This window comes from Channa argus, chromosome 12 (genome assembly GCF_033026475.1).
Source record: "Channa argus isolate prfri chromosome 12, Channa argus male v1.0, whole genome shotgun sequence".
In the NCBI taxonomy this organism is placed as follows: Eukaryota; Metazoa; Chordata; class Actinopteri; order Anabantiformes; family Channidae; genus Channa; species Channa argus.
Genome location: NC_090208.1, coordinates 19,093,314 through 19,115,345, shown reverse-complemented (window position 1 = coordinate 19,115,345; position 22,032 = coordinate 19,093,314). Strand labels below are relative to the sequence as shown.

Genomic DNA, 22,032 nt, shown 5'->3' with positions numbered 1-22,032 from the left:
TGATAAGCTCTTCCTGGTACTTAGGTGTTGTAGCTTTAGTCGAAGCGACTTTCTGTTGACCATTTTAGAAAGTGTGCCAAGCAGTGAGTAAAACAAACACCTACATTCACACTCCCAAACACAAAAAGATTAACATTTCTGTCTGCATTTTTACCAGATTCCCTATTTTCAATGACGTCAAAACTCTCAGGCTTAGCTGATTGTCTTGTTCGAGGTAAAATCTGTTGTGTAATATTTGTGTGATAAAAAAAAAAAAAACACAGCAGAGGCAACAGTGATTACATGAACACATTTTTATTGCAATAGCTCTATCGAAAGCAAAAAAGTTTTGATAAATATAAACACTATGCCGATGCTTAAATTGCCTCCGAGTACCCCTCCTGCCCTCCCCTTTCCCTCAACGAGGGAAAAAAAAATCAGAACACATGAGAAAATAAAATAAAAACAAAAAACAAAAGAGGTGGGGGGGTCACAATGCGAGGCGCCGATCATAACATGAAAAAAGCGACAACTTGAATTTTCCTTATTTACAGGAGGAGGATTTGCATTTCCGCCACAGTTCGTCTTATTTTATTTCTTCTTTTTTCGTAAATAGGACATAGTCGCTGGAAAATAATGCACATACGAAGGATACACACCTCCACAGTATTTTTTTAACTCTCTCTCTCTCTTTCCTGTAAAGCTAATAAACAACAGCATTCAACTCAAAGAATAAGAACACAGGTAGCAGGGTAGAGTGGGATTTGCTTTTTCCCCTCTGCTGAAATCCTCTAAAAGATTCCTCAAAAATATTCAGGGGGAAAAAGAAAAAAAAAGAGAAAAAGACCTGCTTCTAAAAGCAGGGCAATGATCATCATCAATGTGGTTAACTGTACTACACAGCAGCAAATAAAGTGTAATATAGATACAAAAAAATAAAGGCAGAGGTTGTAACCCATTTCTTTATACAAATAACTGCAAAATGCCTATGTATTCTTAAAAAAAATACTACTGTATCACTTTGTTTTCAGAGAAACATGGTTGCCAGATACAACAAAACAACCAAAAATAAGATGATTATTGTCCCTCTGTAAACTAGAATACAAAAAAAATCAAAAGATTAGAGGAAAAAGGAAATAAGTTTGCATAATGATGCAGTACCTTAAGTCTTCTCTGCGAGGATTATATATGTATATATTACGTAGGTCTCATTTGTTTCATGTTCTACCCTCCTTAACAAGAACAATTCAGAAAAAAAACTGTTGACACTTTAACTTTAACATAAGAATCAGTAACATTGAGGACAGTTTTGAGGTTGAATTGTTGCCAAAAGAAACATATTCCTTGGAAATGAATGCGGGTGCAACAAAGGATTAATCAAATGGGGAGAAAATGTTTGACATGAAGGCAGACCGACATCATGATATCATCTAGTTATGAATAATGCTTCAAATAAATTAAGGGGGATTCTTCCAAAATCCTCCCCAAATTCTAGCTCTACCATTTTAGCAACTGCGTTTAAAACCCAAAAGCAACACATTGCTGTAGCACAGCAAGTACATGAAACTTTCTCCAAACATGAAAGACAACATTTTCTCATTTGTCTTGGGTCACTGCAGCCTAAATATTCTTATATTCAATTCTTAGTTCATTTAAGGGGGAAGAGGGGACAAGTGAAAATAACTCAAATTGTTCTTAATGTACATATAAAACACACCAAAGGCTTAAAATCTAGAAACAGCATTTGTGGATATTGACTTTTAAATAGGACTATTTAAAACATGGGTCTGCTGAGGAAGTAGGTTTGCTCAATTGTCCTGACAAGGAGGTTAAAATGAGTTTGCTCAGTTCCAATTTCAGCATGAACCTCTCTGTACAGAACAGCACAGCCTTCTTGAGCTCTTTTATGAACATCTCTCTTAAAGATGCCTTTTTCTTTCATTTTTAGCTTCTGCTATAACTGGAATTTGGAAAGAGTGTGGAGAGGAAGAGTAAAGTTCAAGATTCAAAAAGTAAAAACTTTACGAACACTTGCTTAAGGTGGGTCACATCATGGGTGGAGTTTTGTCTTGGAATGGTTTAGTGATTACAACCAAACTAAGCTGGTTTCTGAGTCAGTCTTCATCTGTCAATCAAATATGTAACACACTGACTTACTTGGCCTGATGCAGCAAACTACACCCATCTGGTTATTCATGAAAAAAAAAAAGGTTGTTACAATAAGCTGATTTACTGACATCCTGTTATTTATTGTGCAAAATGCAAAACAATTATTTTCTGCTGCTTAAAATGTGCTGTTGTAGTGCTTTGACTTCTGTCTGTAAATAGTTGTTACATAGACCTAATAATTAAACACAAAGCAGTAACAGAAATATTCATCAGGTTCACAGGCTACACAATTGCTTCACTTAGCCAAACATGACAAAAATGTAACCAAAGGGATATTTAATCATATTGTCATATTTGTTTAGCTGGTTTGCAAAACAGTCAAGAAATGATTAGGCTTCAGCAGTAGAAAACCACTTTCAAGACTTTCAAACACTCAAGGACTCTTTTATTCTTCAGGACCTCCACTGAAATCATCAAATACACCTGTACGGTGATTTGTAACAAATTGCCCCAGCATTTGTATCACACTGCTGCCTTTAGTACCAATTATTCAGTGAGAGAAATTTCCAAAAAGTCTACAGTAACTGAATATTTCTTCCAGTAAACATGGATAACCAGATGAGCAGAGTTACATACATAGAGCGTCAAACTATCAATTACAGGCAAATAGCCTCTATATCAAGTTCACTGCCATCAGTCAAACTACTCAAAAACACAAAACTAAAAAAAAAAACAAACATTCATGTTGCCCTCTGAAAGGGTTAAAGCAGATTTTAACAATTATTCAGAGACACCTCTGCACCACCAACGACAACAATGAGTCCCACACAAAAACACAGTGAGAGTGACAGGCCTTCATCTGTCAAAGACAATAAAAAATAAGAGTGGGCTGATTAAAAGGAAAACAAAATCGATAGCAATAGCATAGTGAGTGAATGCTAAACAAAATATAAATTCTGTGGGCTATGATTGCTGTAAGTCTGTTTAAGCACAGTTTTCTCTATTGCACCAGCAGCGTGGGGAATAGTGAGGGGGGCACAAGTATAAATGCTAAATATGGGCGTATCAATGTGTTAAGTGAGAGAGAGAAGAGGCAGCAAGCTCCAGCCACGACTGTGATTGATGTGGGTGTTCGCTGCCTTCCTAAATGTGTGTGTGTGTGAGGGTTGTAACAGGGCAAGTATGTCCAGCGCGCAGCACCTGGAGCTGCAGCTCAGGTTACTGGAAACCTCTTTATGCCAAGCAGAGCCAATGACGAACACCCAAGCATGCATATGTGTGTGTGTGAAAAATCCTGGATGTCATCAGGAGCTGCTAACAATGAACCGAAATGAGGGCACAGAGGAGCTACTGCTGCCTAAATTGGGCAGCTTGTCTACGCTATGTATGAGTTATGAAAGCAACCATGGAAGATGCCACGTGATTGCGACGTCCGTTTATGATGCCTCTAAAGTACAGTATTCGGTTCACTTGCAGAAATTTCACGCATTCGTGTGCATTAGGCTTGTGTTTGTATCTCAGTGTCAACGTCTTTGTGCTTTTGCCTTTTGAAGCATTGTGTTTGTGTGTGTGCATATGACAGTGTTTATGTAGGCTCTACTCTCCCTCATTAACCTGAACTGTGCTACGGACTCCATGAGGTAAAACTGAAAACGTTAAACAAACCAAACACCTGCTTAACTTTTCTAAAATGTTTCTTGTGCAGAAAATTGTAAGCTAAGCAGCGGCAGCAAGGCAGGAAAACACCCGTTTTTTTTGTTTTTTTTTTCCATTGTACTACCACAACAGGTGATTCCATAATCTCCACAAGATGCTTTCATTGCTTCCAATTTTGGAACATTTTGGGGAGAAATGCTTATTTAGTTTGGCAGAATGTTAAATGAAAACAGCCACACGTACCTGTCCAATATGTATCTGAAGCCAGTAGCTGGTCAGCTTAGCTTAGTATAAAAATGAGAACATGGGTAAACAGTTAGCCTGGCTCAGTCAGTAGGTAACAAAAATCAGCCTAGCAGCACCACTAAAGCTCAATAATTACAACGGCATTCAATTATTTCTGTACAAAACCAAATTGTAAGACAGCAAGTTGTTTTTATACTCCATGGTTTGTATGAATGGAAATAACCCCAAGATAACAAAGCTACTGGCGGTACCTTCATACAGATATGAAAGTGGCTTTAATTTCCTCATCCAACTAGCAAGAATGTAAATATGTCCTGAAATCAAATCTTTAGTTTAGTGGCAAAGCAGCATGTAGATGTGAATTAACACAAAAGCATCCAGCATTTGATTGGTGGCTGATGTTGTTTCCTGCCCTGCTGAGTACCATCATCAAAGCAAACAAAGAAATGTTACTACAATAAATGTACCTATTGCAACAAATAAATAATATGTGCTACAGAATATAAGGAGAGTAATGCTTTAAGGTTTTTCGCATTGCGTTGGTTCCCTGTGATAAACCCATATAGGCGCGGTACCGTAGCTCTGTTGTTCAGCTGTGTGCTGCTGAGGCAATGGGTGCTATTGTTTCATTGAGGTGTAAACACCATGCAATACGGTAAACCAGAGGGTGCTGGCACCATACCTGATGCAGAAAATTATGGGAACAAGTATGGTACCTGTGCAATGCCACTTCTCGACTCTGAAGCTAAAATAGATCCAGCTACGAGCTTGTATTATTTAGAAAAAAAAAAAAAAATACATTTTGTACCACAACTTTGTCCACAATTTAATAACTGAACGGTACTGTATTGAGGATGGATTATGCATGGGGTAAAAAAATTATAATAAAAAGATTAAAAAAATAATATTTAAGTTCAATGCAACATAAAGGTTTGTACCATAATTATTAGTACTCCAGCCTCCCTTTTTAATACCGTACGGAGAAGCAGAACCATCTGTTAATAAAGATGCCTCTTCAGTCAAGTTCACTGACCACTGGTCTGTTGAATAAGTCTGCTGAAAAACAGGGGGAAAAGCAGCACATACTGGCAACATGAATTGTGAGGAGGAGAAATGAAAAAAATAGAAAATAAAATAAACCAACAAACAAAACAACAACAACAACAAAAAAATTATAATAATAAAAAAGAAAAACAGGACAAGTTGTGCATATAAAACAGAAAAAAAAAAAAAAAGATAAAATACACTAAAAAAACTGCAAGCGTTTTTGTCATCCATTATGATGATTTTGTTTTTGTGTCCTGAAAGGAGCGGCTTTTCAGTCTTGGGGTAAGGTCAGAGGTCACCGGTGAGAGGGGAGGTCAAAGGTCACAAGCAGAGCCCGAGTGCCCAGAGCAACAAGATGAGAAGGACGAAGAGAATGGGGAAACCTGTTGTCCCATCGCTCAGTCTGAGAAAATTAAGAAACAAAGAAACACAGAAAGTGAGTAAATAATCCATCCACCCTCCAAAAGCAACACACACACACACACACACACACACACACACACACACACACACACACACACACACACACACACACACACACACACACACACACACACACACACACACACACACACACACACACACACACACACACACACACACACACACACACACACACACACACAGATTTTTGTTACAGATGCTGACATTTAATTATGGAAACTATAATAAAATATTTCGACAAACTCTCAATTTGGCAAAACACTAGCAACAATTTACATAGTAAATCATCATTTTAACAAACAGGTGAGACAATTTTCCTCAAACAAAAAATAAAGACTTTGGGGAAGAATCCCTCCGATTCTGTCAGCAGGCAACAGTTGCTACAAGGTGGCAGTATGTGTTCAGCACATGACCAACTGTATACGGCTCTAGTCTTTAGAAATAATAAGAACTACAACATAACAATGAAAAGTCCAAATAGTGACAATGTCAAACATACAAGACCTGAGCATCAGTCATCCGTTTATTACTTGAACAACATGACTAAACGGCAATGAACTTAGCTCTTCATTTTAATATAGACCTTGCTAAACACATGATGAAGTTAAATAATAAACTAAAAAAAAAACTGTAAAGTTATATATAGCCACATGTGATTGCTTGTAACATGCCCAGCTCTTCTAAATATTACTAATTATGCCATTAGAAAGTGAAACAAATGCTGTGTAATCAGTAGACAACAGCAATGTTTACAGGTGGAAATAAACATTGAGAAATGACTGGGACACACTTTTTACTGTCTTTTCTTTAAACTAATTCTTCTTAGTTTGTCACCTGTAAAGCACTTTGAACTGCATGAACTTGTAGGAAAGTTATATACTACTCAAGTCTGATCGAGTGATTAATTGCTGTGGATGTGGTGACTCTTGGCGTCAACAGGTACTAACATGCAAGTTCTCTAGTTTTTCATTCTTAGCTATAGAGGCATAATTCAGAAAACGTGTTGCGCTGCCTCTGTAGGTTAAGATAGTTTAGCAAGTTATTTATGACAATGGTTAACATGTTTGATAACTAAATAATCATATGTTGCAGCTGTAAGGCCGAGTAGCATTCCTAAAAGTTAGAGTTAGTGAGGCCAACGGAAAAAGAAAAACTTTTTTTTTTTATTAGCCTCATGTGACCCCTCCACACAATAGAGAGAGAGAGAGACTGGCTAGTCCACTAACAGTGGTTTGAGACAGTGTTAGTTGTTTTTGGACATTTTGACACTTAGTGGTGCTGACTAATTTAACTGGAATCTGCCCAGTGTTGGGCTCAGCCTCCCAAACACTGCTGCAGAGGGGGGAAAACATCTCTACTTAGTATTTTTCTAAAGGATTACTTTAAGGTTTATAATGCTAATACATATTGACATTGTGAAGATACAAGGTTTCTCCACCTGACAACTGTGTTTGGGTCAGTTCAGGGATGGAAATTACCAGCAACCCCCAACCACACTGTTAAAACGAATATGCTGAATCTGTTTACTGTCTACCACTATGGCACAAAATAAATCTATTTTTTTTCTTCGTTATTTAACACAGAATTTTAAAGGGGGTGAAATTGTGGAATCAACCCACAGATTCTCTGGCAGCAACAAATGCTTACAGCCACAGTAAAATTGAGTGTGTTTTGGCTTTTATACATCAGTTGCTGAGTTATGTTGACTGTGTGAGAGCGTTTCAAAGAAGCAGCACAGATGTAAGACATCTCTGACTGAGCGGGCGGCTTGGCTCTGACTGCACTATGTATAAAAAAAAAAATCTGTTTGTCTGGTAAATAAGTGAGCGTGGCCAGTGAACTTTGGATTCAGCTTGCTTACAGCAGACACACACAAACACTCACAAAAACTAAGTTTCCTGCCCTGCCATCATGGCCAGGCTTGGGCTGTCAGGTCGGCTGTTTTGGAGCAGCTCAGCGGCCCCAAATGACCCTTCTGATGGCCGCTGTCCAGCTGGGTTATTCCACTGAGAGCAAGGCTTTGTCTGACAACAATGTGAGCAGCACGCCACAATACAGATGCTTTGACAGGGGGCACTGCTGGAATGCTGCTCCTCTGTTTGTTAGCCACAGAATAGAGGGATGGATGAACACATGGACTGATAGAAAGACAGGAGTACACACAGGAGACAAATAATGGTGCAGGGATCCAGCACAGCCTAAACAGAATCGGATCCAAGCAAATTATGGCCAAAGAAAAAGAGAAGCACATTAACCACTGGACATCTGTGGCAAACACTCAGAGGAAGCTTTAGTGCTGTAAAGAAATCAACAGAAAGTAACAAAGTGGCAGATTGTTCACCATGAGTGACCAGAAACTCAGACAGACATTTAACTAAATACAGACTGAGAGGCCACAACCTGGACATTGACACCAGTGGACACAGACAAACTTGGCAACCTACACAAAACAAACTAACGTCAGCCAACAACAAGAGGCAGAGACAGAGCAATGCTTCCTGCCAGGAGTGAAACAACAGTTACAGCACCCTCCAAAAGTACTCGTTTAAGTCTAATTCATTTGTTTTTTGCTGTACACTCAAGGTATTTCTGATTAAAATAAAACAATGGATTACATTTTGTTTAAAATATTTTACACTTTGATCTTTAAACAATAAAGAAGTTATCATCTTTTGGTCAAGACCCTGGATCTGCAACTTTTGTAGCCGACAGGTATTCGCAGAATGACCAGCCCTGAAACCAGACTAGTTGAAATCAGGGAAACTGTTCAGAAAAGGATAATTTGATATTTGATCGAAGGCTGCTTGCTTAAGGGTCTTGGCCATTAATGGAATAAGAGAGACAGGTTAATAAAGCAATGGAGAGAATCAACAATTTAATATAAGCTCCCCTAAACTCCAACAGCTCTTAATCCTGCTCAATCCATCAGCAGCCTTTGACAAAATTCTCCTGTCTGTACTCCCTGACTTGGGCATATCTAGTACAGCGCTAGCCTGGCTCAGGTCTTATCTATCTGGGCGAACCTCCAAGGTATCTTGGCAAGGCCAAGTTTCTATCTCCCAATGCCTCTCCGCTGGTGTGCCACAGGACTCAATCCTTGGTCCTCATCTCTTCATCTATATCACATCCCCGGTTTCTGTATCCTTTTAAACAGCTTTTCCTATAATTGCTATGCAGATGACACTGCTCGCATTACTACGCTTTACTTTACAACATCTCCTCCATCTCTTGGACATGCAGATTTGCCTTCTGAAACATCAAAAAAATCAGACGCCGAATATGCAAACCAACTCCTTGTGCGGGCACTGATCGTATCTGACTGACGAAAAAATACAAGCAGCCAATTTTCGAGCAGCCAAAAAGGACACATAACACCCCCGTTCAGGTCTCTGCACTGGCTTCCAGCACCAGGTTTAAAGCTTTCATGCCACAATGTAGTGCTCTGCCCACAACTGTTGCCTTGTGGAACACAACAGAGCAAAAGATCCCAAGCAAAGTGCTTTTGCTTACTGGTCCCATGATGGTGAAACATACTACCAAATGCTGACTGCTTAGCAAACTTACTCAACATATTCAAAACAAAATACATAACTCTTTCACAACTTCTTATGCACTTTTATTTTTAAAATAATATATCTCGTACACGTGTGTCATGAAACTGAAACATTTCTTCACATAGTACTGTGCTTTAAATTTTTTTGTGTCCTTTGAACCTTACTTCTCACTTGTGACTATGGATAAAAGCATCTTCAAAATGACTAAGTGCGCGTGTTATATTTGCTATATATACACACATACACAAGACCAAAAAACAAACCCAAATATGTCAAAATGACTACAGCGTGAAGACAATAAAAGTAGATTTACATTTCTGTCATTTAAAATGACTCAGTTATGTAGACAGCAGATAAATGTCCTGCCAAACAACTAATCAATTCATCAACTAATAGCCACAGCTCTATTTCCTGCAGCCTTGATAAATCCAGCAGAACCAAATTCTTCTCCAAAATGAAACTCACATTTTAAGAGCTGGAGTCACTTTCAGACATAAACAAATTTCAATATTTACTTGAGAAAGAAGTGACCTCTGGAGCAGAAGGGGCAAAACATGCACCTGGGAGAAAGCTAGCTGACACATGAAATTAGAACACATGAAACTGTTAAATTTTCTTGTTATTTCAACTCTTAAAGTATGTTTGATCTTATCATATGCTGCTGTTTTTCTTATATCCAATGAACTATGGAGGTATAGGGCTTCATCTAACTATTTGCTATAATCTTCAAATTGATTTTTTGGGGTATACAACCAATGTAAAGCTCAAAACATGTTCATTTACATTTATGTCCAACAAAGTTGACTGTGTTTGTGAAGTGACAGCATGCAGCTGCTGTGTTTATGTATTAATCTTTGTTTTGCCCTTTCTATTGTTTTTTTGTAAAACATTTTAAAAGGCTGGCACAGACTGCTATCTTTGTTCACTGCATACATAACAAAATACCAGCCATCTCAGAAAAGTTATTACAGAATCAGTTTGACATACAAGAACAAGATACAGATGAAAGATTGTGGATGAATTTCAGTGCCAGTACTACAAACCAACACACATCATAAGTCACAAACTCTGATGGTGTTGCTAAAATATTTAAAACCTCTTATACTTTATATAGTCTATACACACACACACAGATAAATGAATCTTGCTTTGGTAAAAAGTAGTGACCACTACTACAGTTTTGTACCGTATGTATAGAGTACAGTGATATATTCTACAAGATGTATTTATCTTTTAATGTATATACAGTTGAACACTGTATACAATATAGTAGTGTGCAGTCCAGTTGTCTTTATTTTTCTGACATTCTGAGTCATTATTCTTACATTGTAAACAACAAGCTTTGGCATTCCTGTACTTAATTATAGTCATGACAATATAACAAACTTGAATTTAAATTTATGTGTGAGAGACAGACCAGACCGAGCAAGAGAGAAAGAGGAAACGAAACAAAGAGAGAAAGAGAGAGGGAGCAGTCTGAGGTCTCTGGGTTCCTCTGCAGTCCAGGCGTGGACTTTGATCAAAACAACACTCTTAAGACTTGGGCCTGACTGACCTGAACTGACCTCAGTTAAATAGACACACACACACAGACACACTCACCACAAAATCGGGTAAAAACACTGTTTGCCAAACACCTGCAGTAGCTAACAGCTTGTTGTGCTGTTGCAACACAGGCAGGTGTTCACAGCTGTGACCATCTCTTTCTCTAGTTCCCTCTGCCCTCCCCAGCCTGTGGCCAGTCTCTCTGGCTCTAAACCGTATTCGCCCAGCTGGGACAACAGATGAAAGGCATCATGGGAGTGAACAGCAAGTGGAACGTGTTGACCTGACATGGAATGTTGTGACAGCCAAGGCTTTTTAGGTGCATATTGGGGAACGAAAAGGATGCGAACTTGATTGGGTGCTCAAAATGGCTCCATTTCCTCCTCGCCTGTTGGGATCAACATTTTATTCAACTTAAAAATTTACATTCTAGAGCCTGGATTTCAGGTTCCTGAGGCATTGTGGGTAATATATGCATTTATTAACTAGAAATCTGAAAGTTAAGTAAAAACTTGAAAGCTTACCAACCTTTAAACAGAGAAGTGCAACTATTAGTAAATGTATACATCAACTAATACAAATTAATGAGCAACTATCTTGCTGAATGCTGAACATTTGAGGTTTCTAGCTTGTCGAATATAAAGACAAACCGAAAACCTGAAAAAAGGAACAGATACCAAAGCCATTTATTTATTTATTAGTTGTAGCTGTAAGATCGACTGCAAGCAAAATCAGATGTGTGATTGTTTAAACTTTGTGGTGTCCGTATCATAGTCCATCATGACAAACTGCCTTCAGTTAACAGCTAAAGAGCCTCAACAAGTCACTTGAAAGTATCTGCTGTTTGAATTGGGTTTGAGTTTAAGACTGAAATAAAAACACTTCTGAGATATTTATGTACCTTAAGTTGAGCGCAACATTATGTTGGGCAAAGCCTTGGCCACAGCAGTATGAACTGCTTCATTTATTGACTAATTTTAAAGGATAAATCTAAAATAACACTGACCGGCAGAATGCATGTCTCAGGATTCTGATAATGACAGCAGGTAAACGTGACAATTGTTCTTCAGTCGTGAAAAGTACAAAAGTACCGTTACCAACTCTGCGTTAGGTGTGTGTGAAAACATAGTCTACAATATTATCTTTGTTGTTTTAATGATGTGCAAGCTGGCATTATTGAGTATGTCAAATATTTTGCAAGAACACAGAGTCCACACATCCACTGCATCATACAGCCTAGTAGAATGAATTACTGTGTGTACACAAAAGCGTATGCAGTGTGCTAGTAAAGGTGTACATGGTTACTGTACTACAAGCACAGCCCTGCTTTGCATACTAGTATAGAGTATTTATAACTCAAGAGTTCTATCTGACCGTTAATGTTGGAACAGAGCCTTAGTATATAATGGTGTTTGGGGTGTTTACTTTTGCTGATCATAAAGATGGATTGCCCTTTTTAACCCCATGGAATATTATGTCCCTATTTTCCATGTTTGTATACATGCCAAAGATATCTGTAGTATCACTTTTAATCAATTATTACTTTATTGTAGGTTTTGATGATACATTGAGCAAATTTTGACCAGATCCTACCACTACACTAACAGATGCCAATCCACCATGATCCTTCACAGTGATCTACTGGAGACAAGGTTTCCAAAGAATGTGACTTAAAATGGTGCCAAATGAAATATATCCTGACTAAAAAAAAGTGGAAAGAAAAAAAATCTGTGTAAAGGTCATCCGGAGCCACACACACACAAGTCTGACGCACACAAAATACGTATTTGTACACACGTTCAGACTTTGTCTAATAAAGTTATCTAATCCCACATTCCAGTAAGCTGCTGGTTACTCTACTAAAACCCTGCTTTATCATTACTGTGTGTTTGAGAATAGCTGCAAGAAACAGAGAAATATCAGAAAAACCAAAGACAAGACTTAAGGAAGTGAGGCAGAGATAGCATAAGAAGCATGAAGCGAGAAACATATTAAACACTTAATGAGAGTTCCTGCATGTTTGAGAGAAACAGGAGCCTCAGTGATTGAGTAATGCTCAGGACCACCTATGAAATCTACACTTTGAGTAACTAAAGCCTTGTGGAACAGTGAGACCACATAGCTCACAGTGTTTAGAGCCATTTATTACTCATGAGAAAACATTTCCCTTTGAGTAAGCACTGCAGGACGTTAGATACACAGCTCTTTGGTCTACTGGAGCTCAATCAGTGCCTGTGGCTTTATTTCATTTGCATGACAAAACGCATGCTCATTAATTACTGAAATGCTCAAAAAGTAGCTTTCCAGCCCTGCAGATTATTTCCCTGAGCTCTAAAATGTCAGAAAATAGCACTGTTAGGTGACATCTTTCAATGCCTTGTTTTAGTAGGTCTTAAACCCAAGACATTCAGTTTACAGTAATACAGATCAGGGGGAAACAGAAAATCTGCATGTTATGCTTGAAAGCCGCCTCAATCGATTAACTAAATATTTAAACTGATATTTTCTTGACTACTTGGAAATATTTGCAGAATCACTGTATTTTGCAGCTTGACCCTAAAATTTAAAAAAAAACTGGGAAACACCTCCTAAAAATGCCATAATTATTTGAAAATTAATTGACCATTGGTAACCCTGCTGGCACCAACATGTCCAGGGTTAGGGGTTCAATTCCTTGTTTAGTTCAACAGACATCAATAGACACCAGCATTGCCAGGTTCCCATGCTTGTCATTGCACCCCACCCATTCTGATTTCTACAATCTCAGTGCTGTTAATTAGGTGCTCAACAGACATAAAATTATTTAAAGTTTTTTTTTTTACCTAAGTGTATACTAAAATGACAATTGCATGAAAAACTTAAACCTTTGTGTAGCTTTCAGATATCCACATATACTGTCTTTTGACAGAATGGCTTCTTAGACATCAAAAGTACTCTGCATGATGTTTAATAAGTCTAACATCTGTAAGCAAACATATCTAGCGTGAACTACCTCTGCATGCAACACATATACACAAAGTGAAAAAGGGGGGTCCTGTTACAAGCAACGCATGCCTTGGGTCGGCCCATAAATTCATGTCAGCCTGGAAATAGACCTGTAAATATAGCAGAGCTTGGTCGTAGAGGTGGGAACTAGAGAGGAATGTACCATCTTTGCTCTCTGCCTGACAACCCTGCCTCACACTCTGGCTAACCCTTTACCACCTCATATGCCCTTGGCTTGGACCAAAAGGGCGGGAGAACAGGACAGGTTTCCACCACTGTCACCTCCTTGCTTTACTAGTTCACGCCACAACCTCTTCTCGGATCCCACCTGTAACCTTATCTACTTCCATATGAACTTCCTTCACATCCTCCACCTGCTGATGCACTATAATCTATTATGGTAGACAAGGACAACACTAAACAGCATGAGGCCATTTTTCGGGTTAAGTTAAATTTGGCATATATAGCAACTTACATGGATGACCATAACTGAGTGGTGGGGGGAGGGTTAATGTGGGGGGGTTGCATTAAGGTACATTTTTATATACTTTAAATATACTTTCTCTGGTCAATTTTTTACTTGCACATACAAGAAATCTAATTCAGGTTTTTCCCGCATCAGGATTCAGCAGTCTGTATTTTTGAGGTGTACCTAATAATTTAGATCTGTTTTACAGTGTTTTTCTCGTGTAATGCACATAAATTAACCATTGATGAAGCACAAATGTTTGTTTTGAAAAGGCAAACTGATTATTATAATTATCCATCGACCTCTCTCCCTCTCCTAGATGCTGGAGTGTCATTCCATTTTGGTTGGATTTGGATCTTCATGCATCAGAAGCCAATATCCTTGCTTCCTTCTCAATCTCCTCTAGGTCACAGAATCCAGGTGTGCCTCTACACTGCAGCTGAGAGGAAGTGCATTCCTGAGGGATGATGATGCTGCATTTCCTCTCAGGCCTGCTGTGTGCCGTGACACGCCGCCGCTGCAATTACAGCGCTGCATCAAAGGCTGCCTGCCATGACTCAGCCCGTGCTTACACACACACACACAGAGACACACACACCTACTCGCCTACCTAGATGCAGAGAAGAGACTGTAAACCCACTGAACATTTCTATGTAACATGACAGAGACACAGACTATTCAAGACTGTTTGAGTGCAGGCATGGATTGTTGCATTGAACTTCATGAACCAACACAGACATACAAATGTTTAATGAACCTGCTGGCAGCGACTGAAAACAAAAACACACGCTAGACAGATGGACAAACACACAATAGGATGTGCTAGAGTGCTTTGAGTGTCAGTGGATCTCCTGTGTGTTGCAAGCACACATACAGCACTGTAGATTAACACACACACACACACACACACACACACACACACACACGCTTTCATCTCTGTTCAGCACCACGATAAACAAATGAGTCAGTCGGTGCTCACAGAGAAGCCTGACTCACGCTCCTGCACACACAGACACAGAGAGGGAGAACAGAGTGAAATGATTCGGGGAGGAAGCAGCAGAAAAGCAGTGAGGAGAGAAGATGAGATGGGACGAGTGGGTGAAAGACAGACGGAGACGATCAAAGAGAAATGAGAGCCTGAAATGGAGTCAAAACATCCTCTTTTTGCCCTCTCGAGCCACTTACTCAACAACACTGAGTACAGACCTAACCTCAGCAGTGTCAGCCTGGCTTTTCTCTCTCACACACACTTGCATGTCATCCTGTTGACTGTGACTCCAAATAACTACATAAAAACATTATAGGTGCTTTTACACTGCCACAAACATGTTGTACTGCATATTGACATGCCACACTTCTACATCTGTGTCTAAACATGAAGGCAAGAAGCAGACATTAAGGCATACGAAATAACCATCTTATTAATCAAATTTTGATTAATAGTGTCTCCTGGAAACCCACCACTTCCACTGTTTTTTAGCTTTTTGCAACACATTTAGTCATTTGAATGTATTGCGGCTTTTGCAACGTGTTTCTTAATGCTGCACTTGTGCTGTCAAATTGAAGAAGTTGTTTTTTAAATTTGCTGTGTCTTGTCTATTTGCATGTATTTTCTTGATTTGCAGTGCTGAGCTCTAAACATACGTACATACATACATACATATATACAGACACTCACACTTTTCTGCACTCTGTATACAGTTCATGCTGACACAAAGGAAACAGCAGCACATGCACAGACAGGCACATGGAGATGCCACCAGCTACAAAGACAGGAAGCCTGGGCCTTTTTTCGAGTGATTCAGTCTGCCCTCGACCTCAGTTACACGTCTGTTCATTCAGCAGCAAGCTAATCGTCTACCACTCTGCTGGCACACAGCACACACAGACCTTAATATTAACCACAAATTAGTGCTACTTCCTCTACTAGCACTGTTATAGCCTAGACTTCAGCTCCTGGGACAGATGCCTTCAAAGACAACAACTGAGCACTTTTGACAACATCACAGAGTCTTGATTCCAAATAGATTCACTAGTGGCACTGCAAAATGATATAATTTGGCTAATAATAGCACACGGCACTTTAGGTTTATTTTGGACTTCAGTAAGGAAAAAATATCCCTAACACTTACTCTTTTTTATTTGCACATGAAAGCTCATTCTCATGGATGAACACAGAAAAAGAAATGTTTGTCTTTATACCGGCAGGATGCTGTGGCTGTGGCTTTTACCAAACTGACACAGATGTGCAGACATACACTTGTACTAACTCACCCTTAGTTGCTGTAGTGACTCCATCAGATTTAGTGAAGTCTATGCTGGCATAGGCTCCATTCTCTGGCAGAGGCACTGTCCCCACCACTGCAGTCACCACCGAGTTCCCATTGCTACTACTAGGTTCTGGCATCATGGCTCCTATGTTACTTCCATCCTCCCTCAGCTCCAAGGCGATGTAGTTTAGGCCATTTTGGTAGCCCACAGACATGTTCCTGCACATTCTACCAGCTCCGGCCCCCAAGGAGGAGGAGGATGCTGAGGTTTCAGAGGCCGCGTCCATTTCCATGGCTCTTGTAGGAGTATGATGAACTGATGAGTCTCCGAGCCCCTCAACAGACATCCACACACTGTCGAAAGATGCTGAGCTGGCCCATTTTGAAGCCTGACCCTCTGTTAGGTAAGATCCATTGGGGGCTGAGGGGTTAGCCAGTGTGGGGTGGGTGGTTGAGGATGAAGAACCAAGTCCACCTCCAGACGGAGTTGAATTAGAGGAGGAAGTGGAGGAGAATGTCTCTGAACTGTGTCTCCTCCTGCCTTGGGGGTCAGCTCGAACCACCTTAGGCTCTAGCTGGTGTGTTGGGGCCCTACCTGGGCTTGACGGGAGAGGAGGAGAAATGGAGGAGGAGGAGGGAGTGTGGCTATAATGTCCCTCAATCACACACAGATGCTGCAGCATGATTGTGGGGCTCGTTTGCATCCTCTCACCTCTTCCCAGGTTGAAACTCATGTCTGTGTAGTCATCCCCCATTGACCTCCAGTGACCTCCAGCAGGAACTCCAGGAGAGGCTCCAGAACTGCTAGCCAGTGGTCTGATATAACTAGGTGGGTTCCACGGGGCGACAAGGCTTGGCCTGGGTGACTGGCTCTTAACCAAACATCCAGCACTGTCCTGCTGGTCTGCCCCTACCTCCACACTCATATAGTCCTGGTGGGTTTGAGGCTGGGGAGATGAACGTTGGTCACTGCATTCCAGGGAAGGCGCTTCTTCTTGGCCAGAGAGGGGATAAGCCGGGGACTGTTGTTGGTGCGGATAGTGATCACCAAACTCAATGTTAATGTACTCTCCAGGACTGGAAGGCCCTTCAGATGAGCCGGCAGTGGCAGGAACTGAGGTCGAGGATGCTGAGGAATCATTAACCCGACCATGGAAACTTCTTCTGCTCAATGGAAGCCTGTTGGGCCTCACAATGCGCCGATCAGTCATTGCAGCAGTTGTATGATGAGCTCCATAAGGTGGAGGTGGGTGAGAAGGAGTGGAGGTGCTACTTCCTCCCACACCTTTCTTCTCTGGTGATGACGTTGAAGATTTGGCAACTGATGAATAGACTGGCTTGGCAGGAGAACTCATAGGAACATACTCCCCATACTCTTTTTCTTCCTTTTCCCTGGTGGGGGCCTTGTAGGAGCGAGGGAGGGAAAAATAAGGGCTGTAAGACTTGCGGGTGCCCTCAGGTGTGCCAGGTGTGTAATAACCACCACTACCATCATTTGAGAGCCTGTGTGTTCCACTGCTGCTGTATGACATGTCCATATATTCGCCCTTCTCAGGTCTCTCTACTATGCTGTCACTGACACTGGCAGCAGCTATGCTGGAGCTACTATGAGGGCTAGGCGAGGCCTGGACTGGGGAGGGGGAGCTGCCACTGCAACCTGGGAGCATCATCATGTAGCCATGAGAGTCAGTGGAGGATTGGGACTGGAGTTGGGAGTAGTGGTGGGCTGAACGGGCAACTAAAGCTGGACTGTGAAACTGAGGTGACTGAGAGATGTGATGGGAGTAAGAGCCGGGTTGCATAGGCATGTAGTCAGGGGGAGTGTCCCTTGGTGAAGCAGCCACACCACACATCATGGGCATGTAACCGCTGTCTTCCTTGGCTGTTGAAGAGGAAGAGAGAGAAGGACGTTCACCCACAGCCTCCGTCCGGGAGAGTGTGGAGGGACGACTCTGTTGGCTGTGCTCAGAGCAAGAGCTGTAATCAGATCGGAGAGAAGAAGAAGAGGAGGACGGACCCCCACGGAGCAGCCCACTGCCAAATGGTAACACTATATCGGACCCCTCTTCCAGAGAAAAGTTGGTTTGGGTCATTTTCTGGTAAACTGCCACTCCAGAGCCACCAGTTGCACCACCAGCAGGTCTGGAGAAAGAGTGTGTTCTCCTCCTCATTGATGATGATGGAAAGTGTTCATCCTCAGTTGTTGATGTGCTCTCATCCCTTGGTGTGTCACAACCACTGTTGTTTCCAGAGCCCACACTGGTGCTAAAGACTTCCCGGTTCCAACTCATGGCCATGTAGTCGTTTAAACAGTTTTCTTCTCTGATTGGTGGGGTGTTGCCCAGGGAGTCTGGTGTGTTACTCCGCACTCGAAAGTACCGGAAATCACCAGGGCTGGAGCCATACTCATCTGAAGAGTTGAAGCCTCCATCAGATGGAGAGCCGCATATTGAGGCGCTGGATGGGCGGGTGAGCGTGTCGGAGACAGATCCGTGGCCGCTGCTGGAGGATACGCTTACTGGACTGGTGGTGGAGGGGAAGTGAGAAACTGGCAGTGAAGCAGAGCGGGCATGGTACGTTGCAGATGACCCTGGGATGGCTCTGACATAGCGTCCACTTCCAGTGCTTGTGCCAGCATTTCCTGTAGCAACACTGCTGGCACTACTCCCACTGCCACCTTCCTGACGGCCATGTTGGACACGTGCAGAGTTAAGGTGAACCAGGCTTCCCGTGGCAGAACGGAATGGCCGGTTCATTGTCCCCTCACCCTCACTGGATGTACGGAAGCGATAGCCGCTAGCCCTGGAGCTCTTACTTGAAGGGGGTGTACCAACAACTGACTCTGTCCTCGACCGCCGCTGCAGCCCAGTTTGGCTTGGTGGCAGGTTGCCCAGATGACGCCGCGTTGTGATAAATGGCATGGGGTTGGAGCCGGATGACTGGCTTTTGCTCCTGGGCCGAAACTCTGCAAAAGCTTTCAAGGCTTTCATTGTCTCCAGGATGGTCTCGTGCATGTTTTGGGCCACGACAGAATCATCCACCTGCATCCATATTTCACCAGGCCCAATAGAGGAGGATCTTCCCACCTCAATGAAGAAGAAGCTTTCTGAATGTCCACAGCGCCTAATATTCATTAACTGTAGGTTAACACAGGGGGTTTCAGAGTTCAACTTAACGAGGTGAATGGTTTTAGTTGAGAGGCATAACCGGTAAACACCTGTGAGGTTTTTAGTTTGACCCAGTCCTTTAGGTTTCACATTGACCTGCCACACTTCTTTAAAGACAGTACCGGGGGTGACTGTACCATATCCATCATCTAAATCATCAGAATCCAAGTGGCCCTTTTTGCCCTCACTCATCAACTCGCTGACGGCTACGTACCAGTCCTCTTGTTCCTGCTCATTTTCAGCCACAATAGCAAAGTACTCGTCCTTCGTATAAAGGGCAATGAGGTGTTTGTTTTTGGAATCCGCCCTTTTGTTTACCGTGAAGCACTGGTAGAGGTAAATAACCCTTTTCGGGGGAGAAGGGGCTACCGCTCCGCCGCTTGCGGCAGCCGCGGCAGCAGAGCGCAGGCTGCTCCTAAATTTCTTCTCGCTGTCGTAGTACTCCAGACGGCTCGGACCGAGCTGGCTGGCAGCCCTTAGCACAAAAAACCTCTTATGTCCGTGTTTTTGCTTTCTTAAATAGCCACATTTCCGAATATCATCCACAACGTCCGAGGCATTAGCAACGTTAACAGCAGCGTATACATTGCTGCCGCTTGCGGCGGAGGAGGTGGAGGAAGCGGCGGGGTCCTCGGCGGTGTGTACCTGGCTGAGAGACGAGGAGGCGGCTTTCCTACCCGGGGACTCAGCGATGTTTTCCCCGGAAAGATGCTGCTGCGGAGCCAAGTGGTGATGAGGCTGTTGATCTTTTGGCGGATGATGGTGGCTTAGATGGAGGTGGCTGGAGGGCGGTAAGTGTTGATGAAAACGAGAGCTTCCTCCTCCTCCGCCGCCGATATTAATTAACGGGGAAGGGGGTTCCCCGACCGAGCCGTCTCCGTTTGCTGCGGTGGCCGCAGTTTTCGCCCCCATGTCCTTCTGCTGAGTCTCCACTATCAACATCGCTGCCTTTCCTTCTTGGTAATTCGTGTAATTTGCCATCACAATCAAAGGTCACTTTACTAGCAAGCTAATCTTAGTGGACCTAGACCCCATTCTTGTTTTGGGAGGCGAGCTCCCGAGTCCGGCTAGGCCAGCTAACGTTGACTCAAACGGCTCAGATTTGCAATCCTCAAAGACCGGCTTTGTTATTCCGCCACGAAGACGAGTCCCTGCGCCCTTCTAGCAGCAAGGCGGGTATTCCAATGCAAGCTTTTTTTTCAGGAAATGAAGCCCACCGTGTGCAACATGACCACGTTCAGCCGTACTTCTGTAGTCGGGAGGATCCAGCTAGCTCGGTTAGCAATCCATTCCCTTCTCCTCCTCTACACATCTCTATGGGCCAGAGCACAAACAACACATGACCCGCTGCGTCACCGCCCGACCGGGAGGAACAAAGAGCCAAACATGGGCCCCGATTGGCCCATCAATTTGACCGACTTGTTTTGACAGGTGTATAGACCAATCGCCACTCGATATTAGTGCTTTGCGTCAATAGCTCTGACTAATCACGTCGCACAGAGTCTGGCTGTAGTTAAAAATAGGCGGTGACTGTGTAGGGCTTATCTATGCAGTCTGTTGGGTTTTCCAGCAATTATTTATATCTTTTACTTGTTTAAAAAAAAAAAAAAAAAAAAGACAAGTTGTAAATGTACTCTTTTAAAGCTAGAACGCAGTTAAAACATGTAAATATTGTCGCTTATGAATGACCTTATGAGTGTTGTATACATGCAACAATGTAAAAGCAATATTTATCAGGAAGAAATATTGTTGCCAATATATTGATCTGACAGGGGAAATCACAAGCAACTCTGCTGTTTTTGATGCAAACATATAGTATAAACAGCTATAGTACATACAGAATTTTGTGTTGTTACTTGTTAAACTACTACATATAATGATAATAATAGTAATAATAACCCTCAAAAACGTCCTCACCCAATTGTAACACAATTATTACCCTATGTCAGACTGCATTCTGTGAAGAAATGGACAAACGTCTTACTACAATGAACACAGTATAATCAGTGTTTTCTGAGTGGTGGAAGTTAGTAAATGAACACACATAACCTCAAAGTCTTTGGGTTCACTAAAGCTTTAACTTGTACTATCTCCCACAATTTAACACGTGTATATTATCATTTCTTCTTTTCATACTTTCACCTGTACATAAAAGTTTGCGTCAATGTTTTTCTGTATACTGAGCATACAAATATTTATAACAGATGTCAAAATGGGGGACCTCTTGCCTACAGGGCATGAGGTTTACTAAAGCGCATTGCTGTTTCAATCATGTGAGATGCCAATGGTGAGTTTGGTTACTGGTGAACCACAGTGTCAGCAAAGGTAAAGCCATCTGTGATGACCTCAAAAGGCCTGCCCGCTTTGGCACATGTGATGATTTCAGCCAAAATCCAGGTTTGTAAATACCATGCCATCTATGGCATCCGCTGACCACCACATTTGGTCGTGGACATTTGGACCTCTCATCTCCAAGACTAATATTACATTGTTTTTGTTTTGTTTTTCACCTTAGGGCAGCTAAATGTGGCACTAAATGCTTATAAAGACAGCATGCATTT

At 41.8% G+C, this 22,032-nt stretch overlaps 1 protein-coding gene across 4 annotated transcripts; it reads right to left on the bottom strand.

Moving 5' to 3' along the window:
- Positions 1-275: 275 nt before the first annotated feature.
- On the bottom strand, positions 276-21,001 carry LOC137138278 (insulin receptor substrate 2-B). 4 transcript variants are annotated; one of them, XR_010915926.1, is made up of 4 exons: positions 16,309-21,001; positions 4,929-5,440; positions 3,988-4,028; positions 276-2,947 (listed from the first exon to the last, which is right to left on the bottom strand). XR_010915926.1 is itself a non-coding variant. In XM_067525330.1 (2 exons), exons 1-2 carry the CDS (start codon positions 20,450-20,452, stop codon positions 5,436-5,438), a joined length of 4,149 nt encoding a protein of 1,382 aa, XP_067381431.1. In that variant the 5' UTR covers positions 20,453-21,001; the 3' UTR covers positions 276-5,435. The 4 variants fall into 4 exon arrangements, 1 of the variants encoding a protein (XP_067381431.1); XR_010915925.1 differs by having other exon boundaries at positions 3,988-5,440; XR_010915924.1 differs by having other exon boundaries at positions 276-4,028.
- Between the last annotated feature and the right edge of the window lie 1,031 nt (positions 21,002-22,032).

Coding starts and splice junctions, on each gene's coding strand:
- LOC137138278 (XM_067525330.1), bottom strand. CDS start 20,452: ATGGCAAATTACACGAATTACCAAGAAGGAAAGGCAGCGATGTTGATA.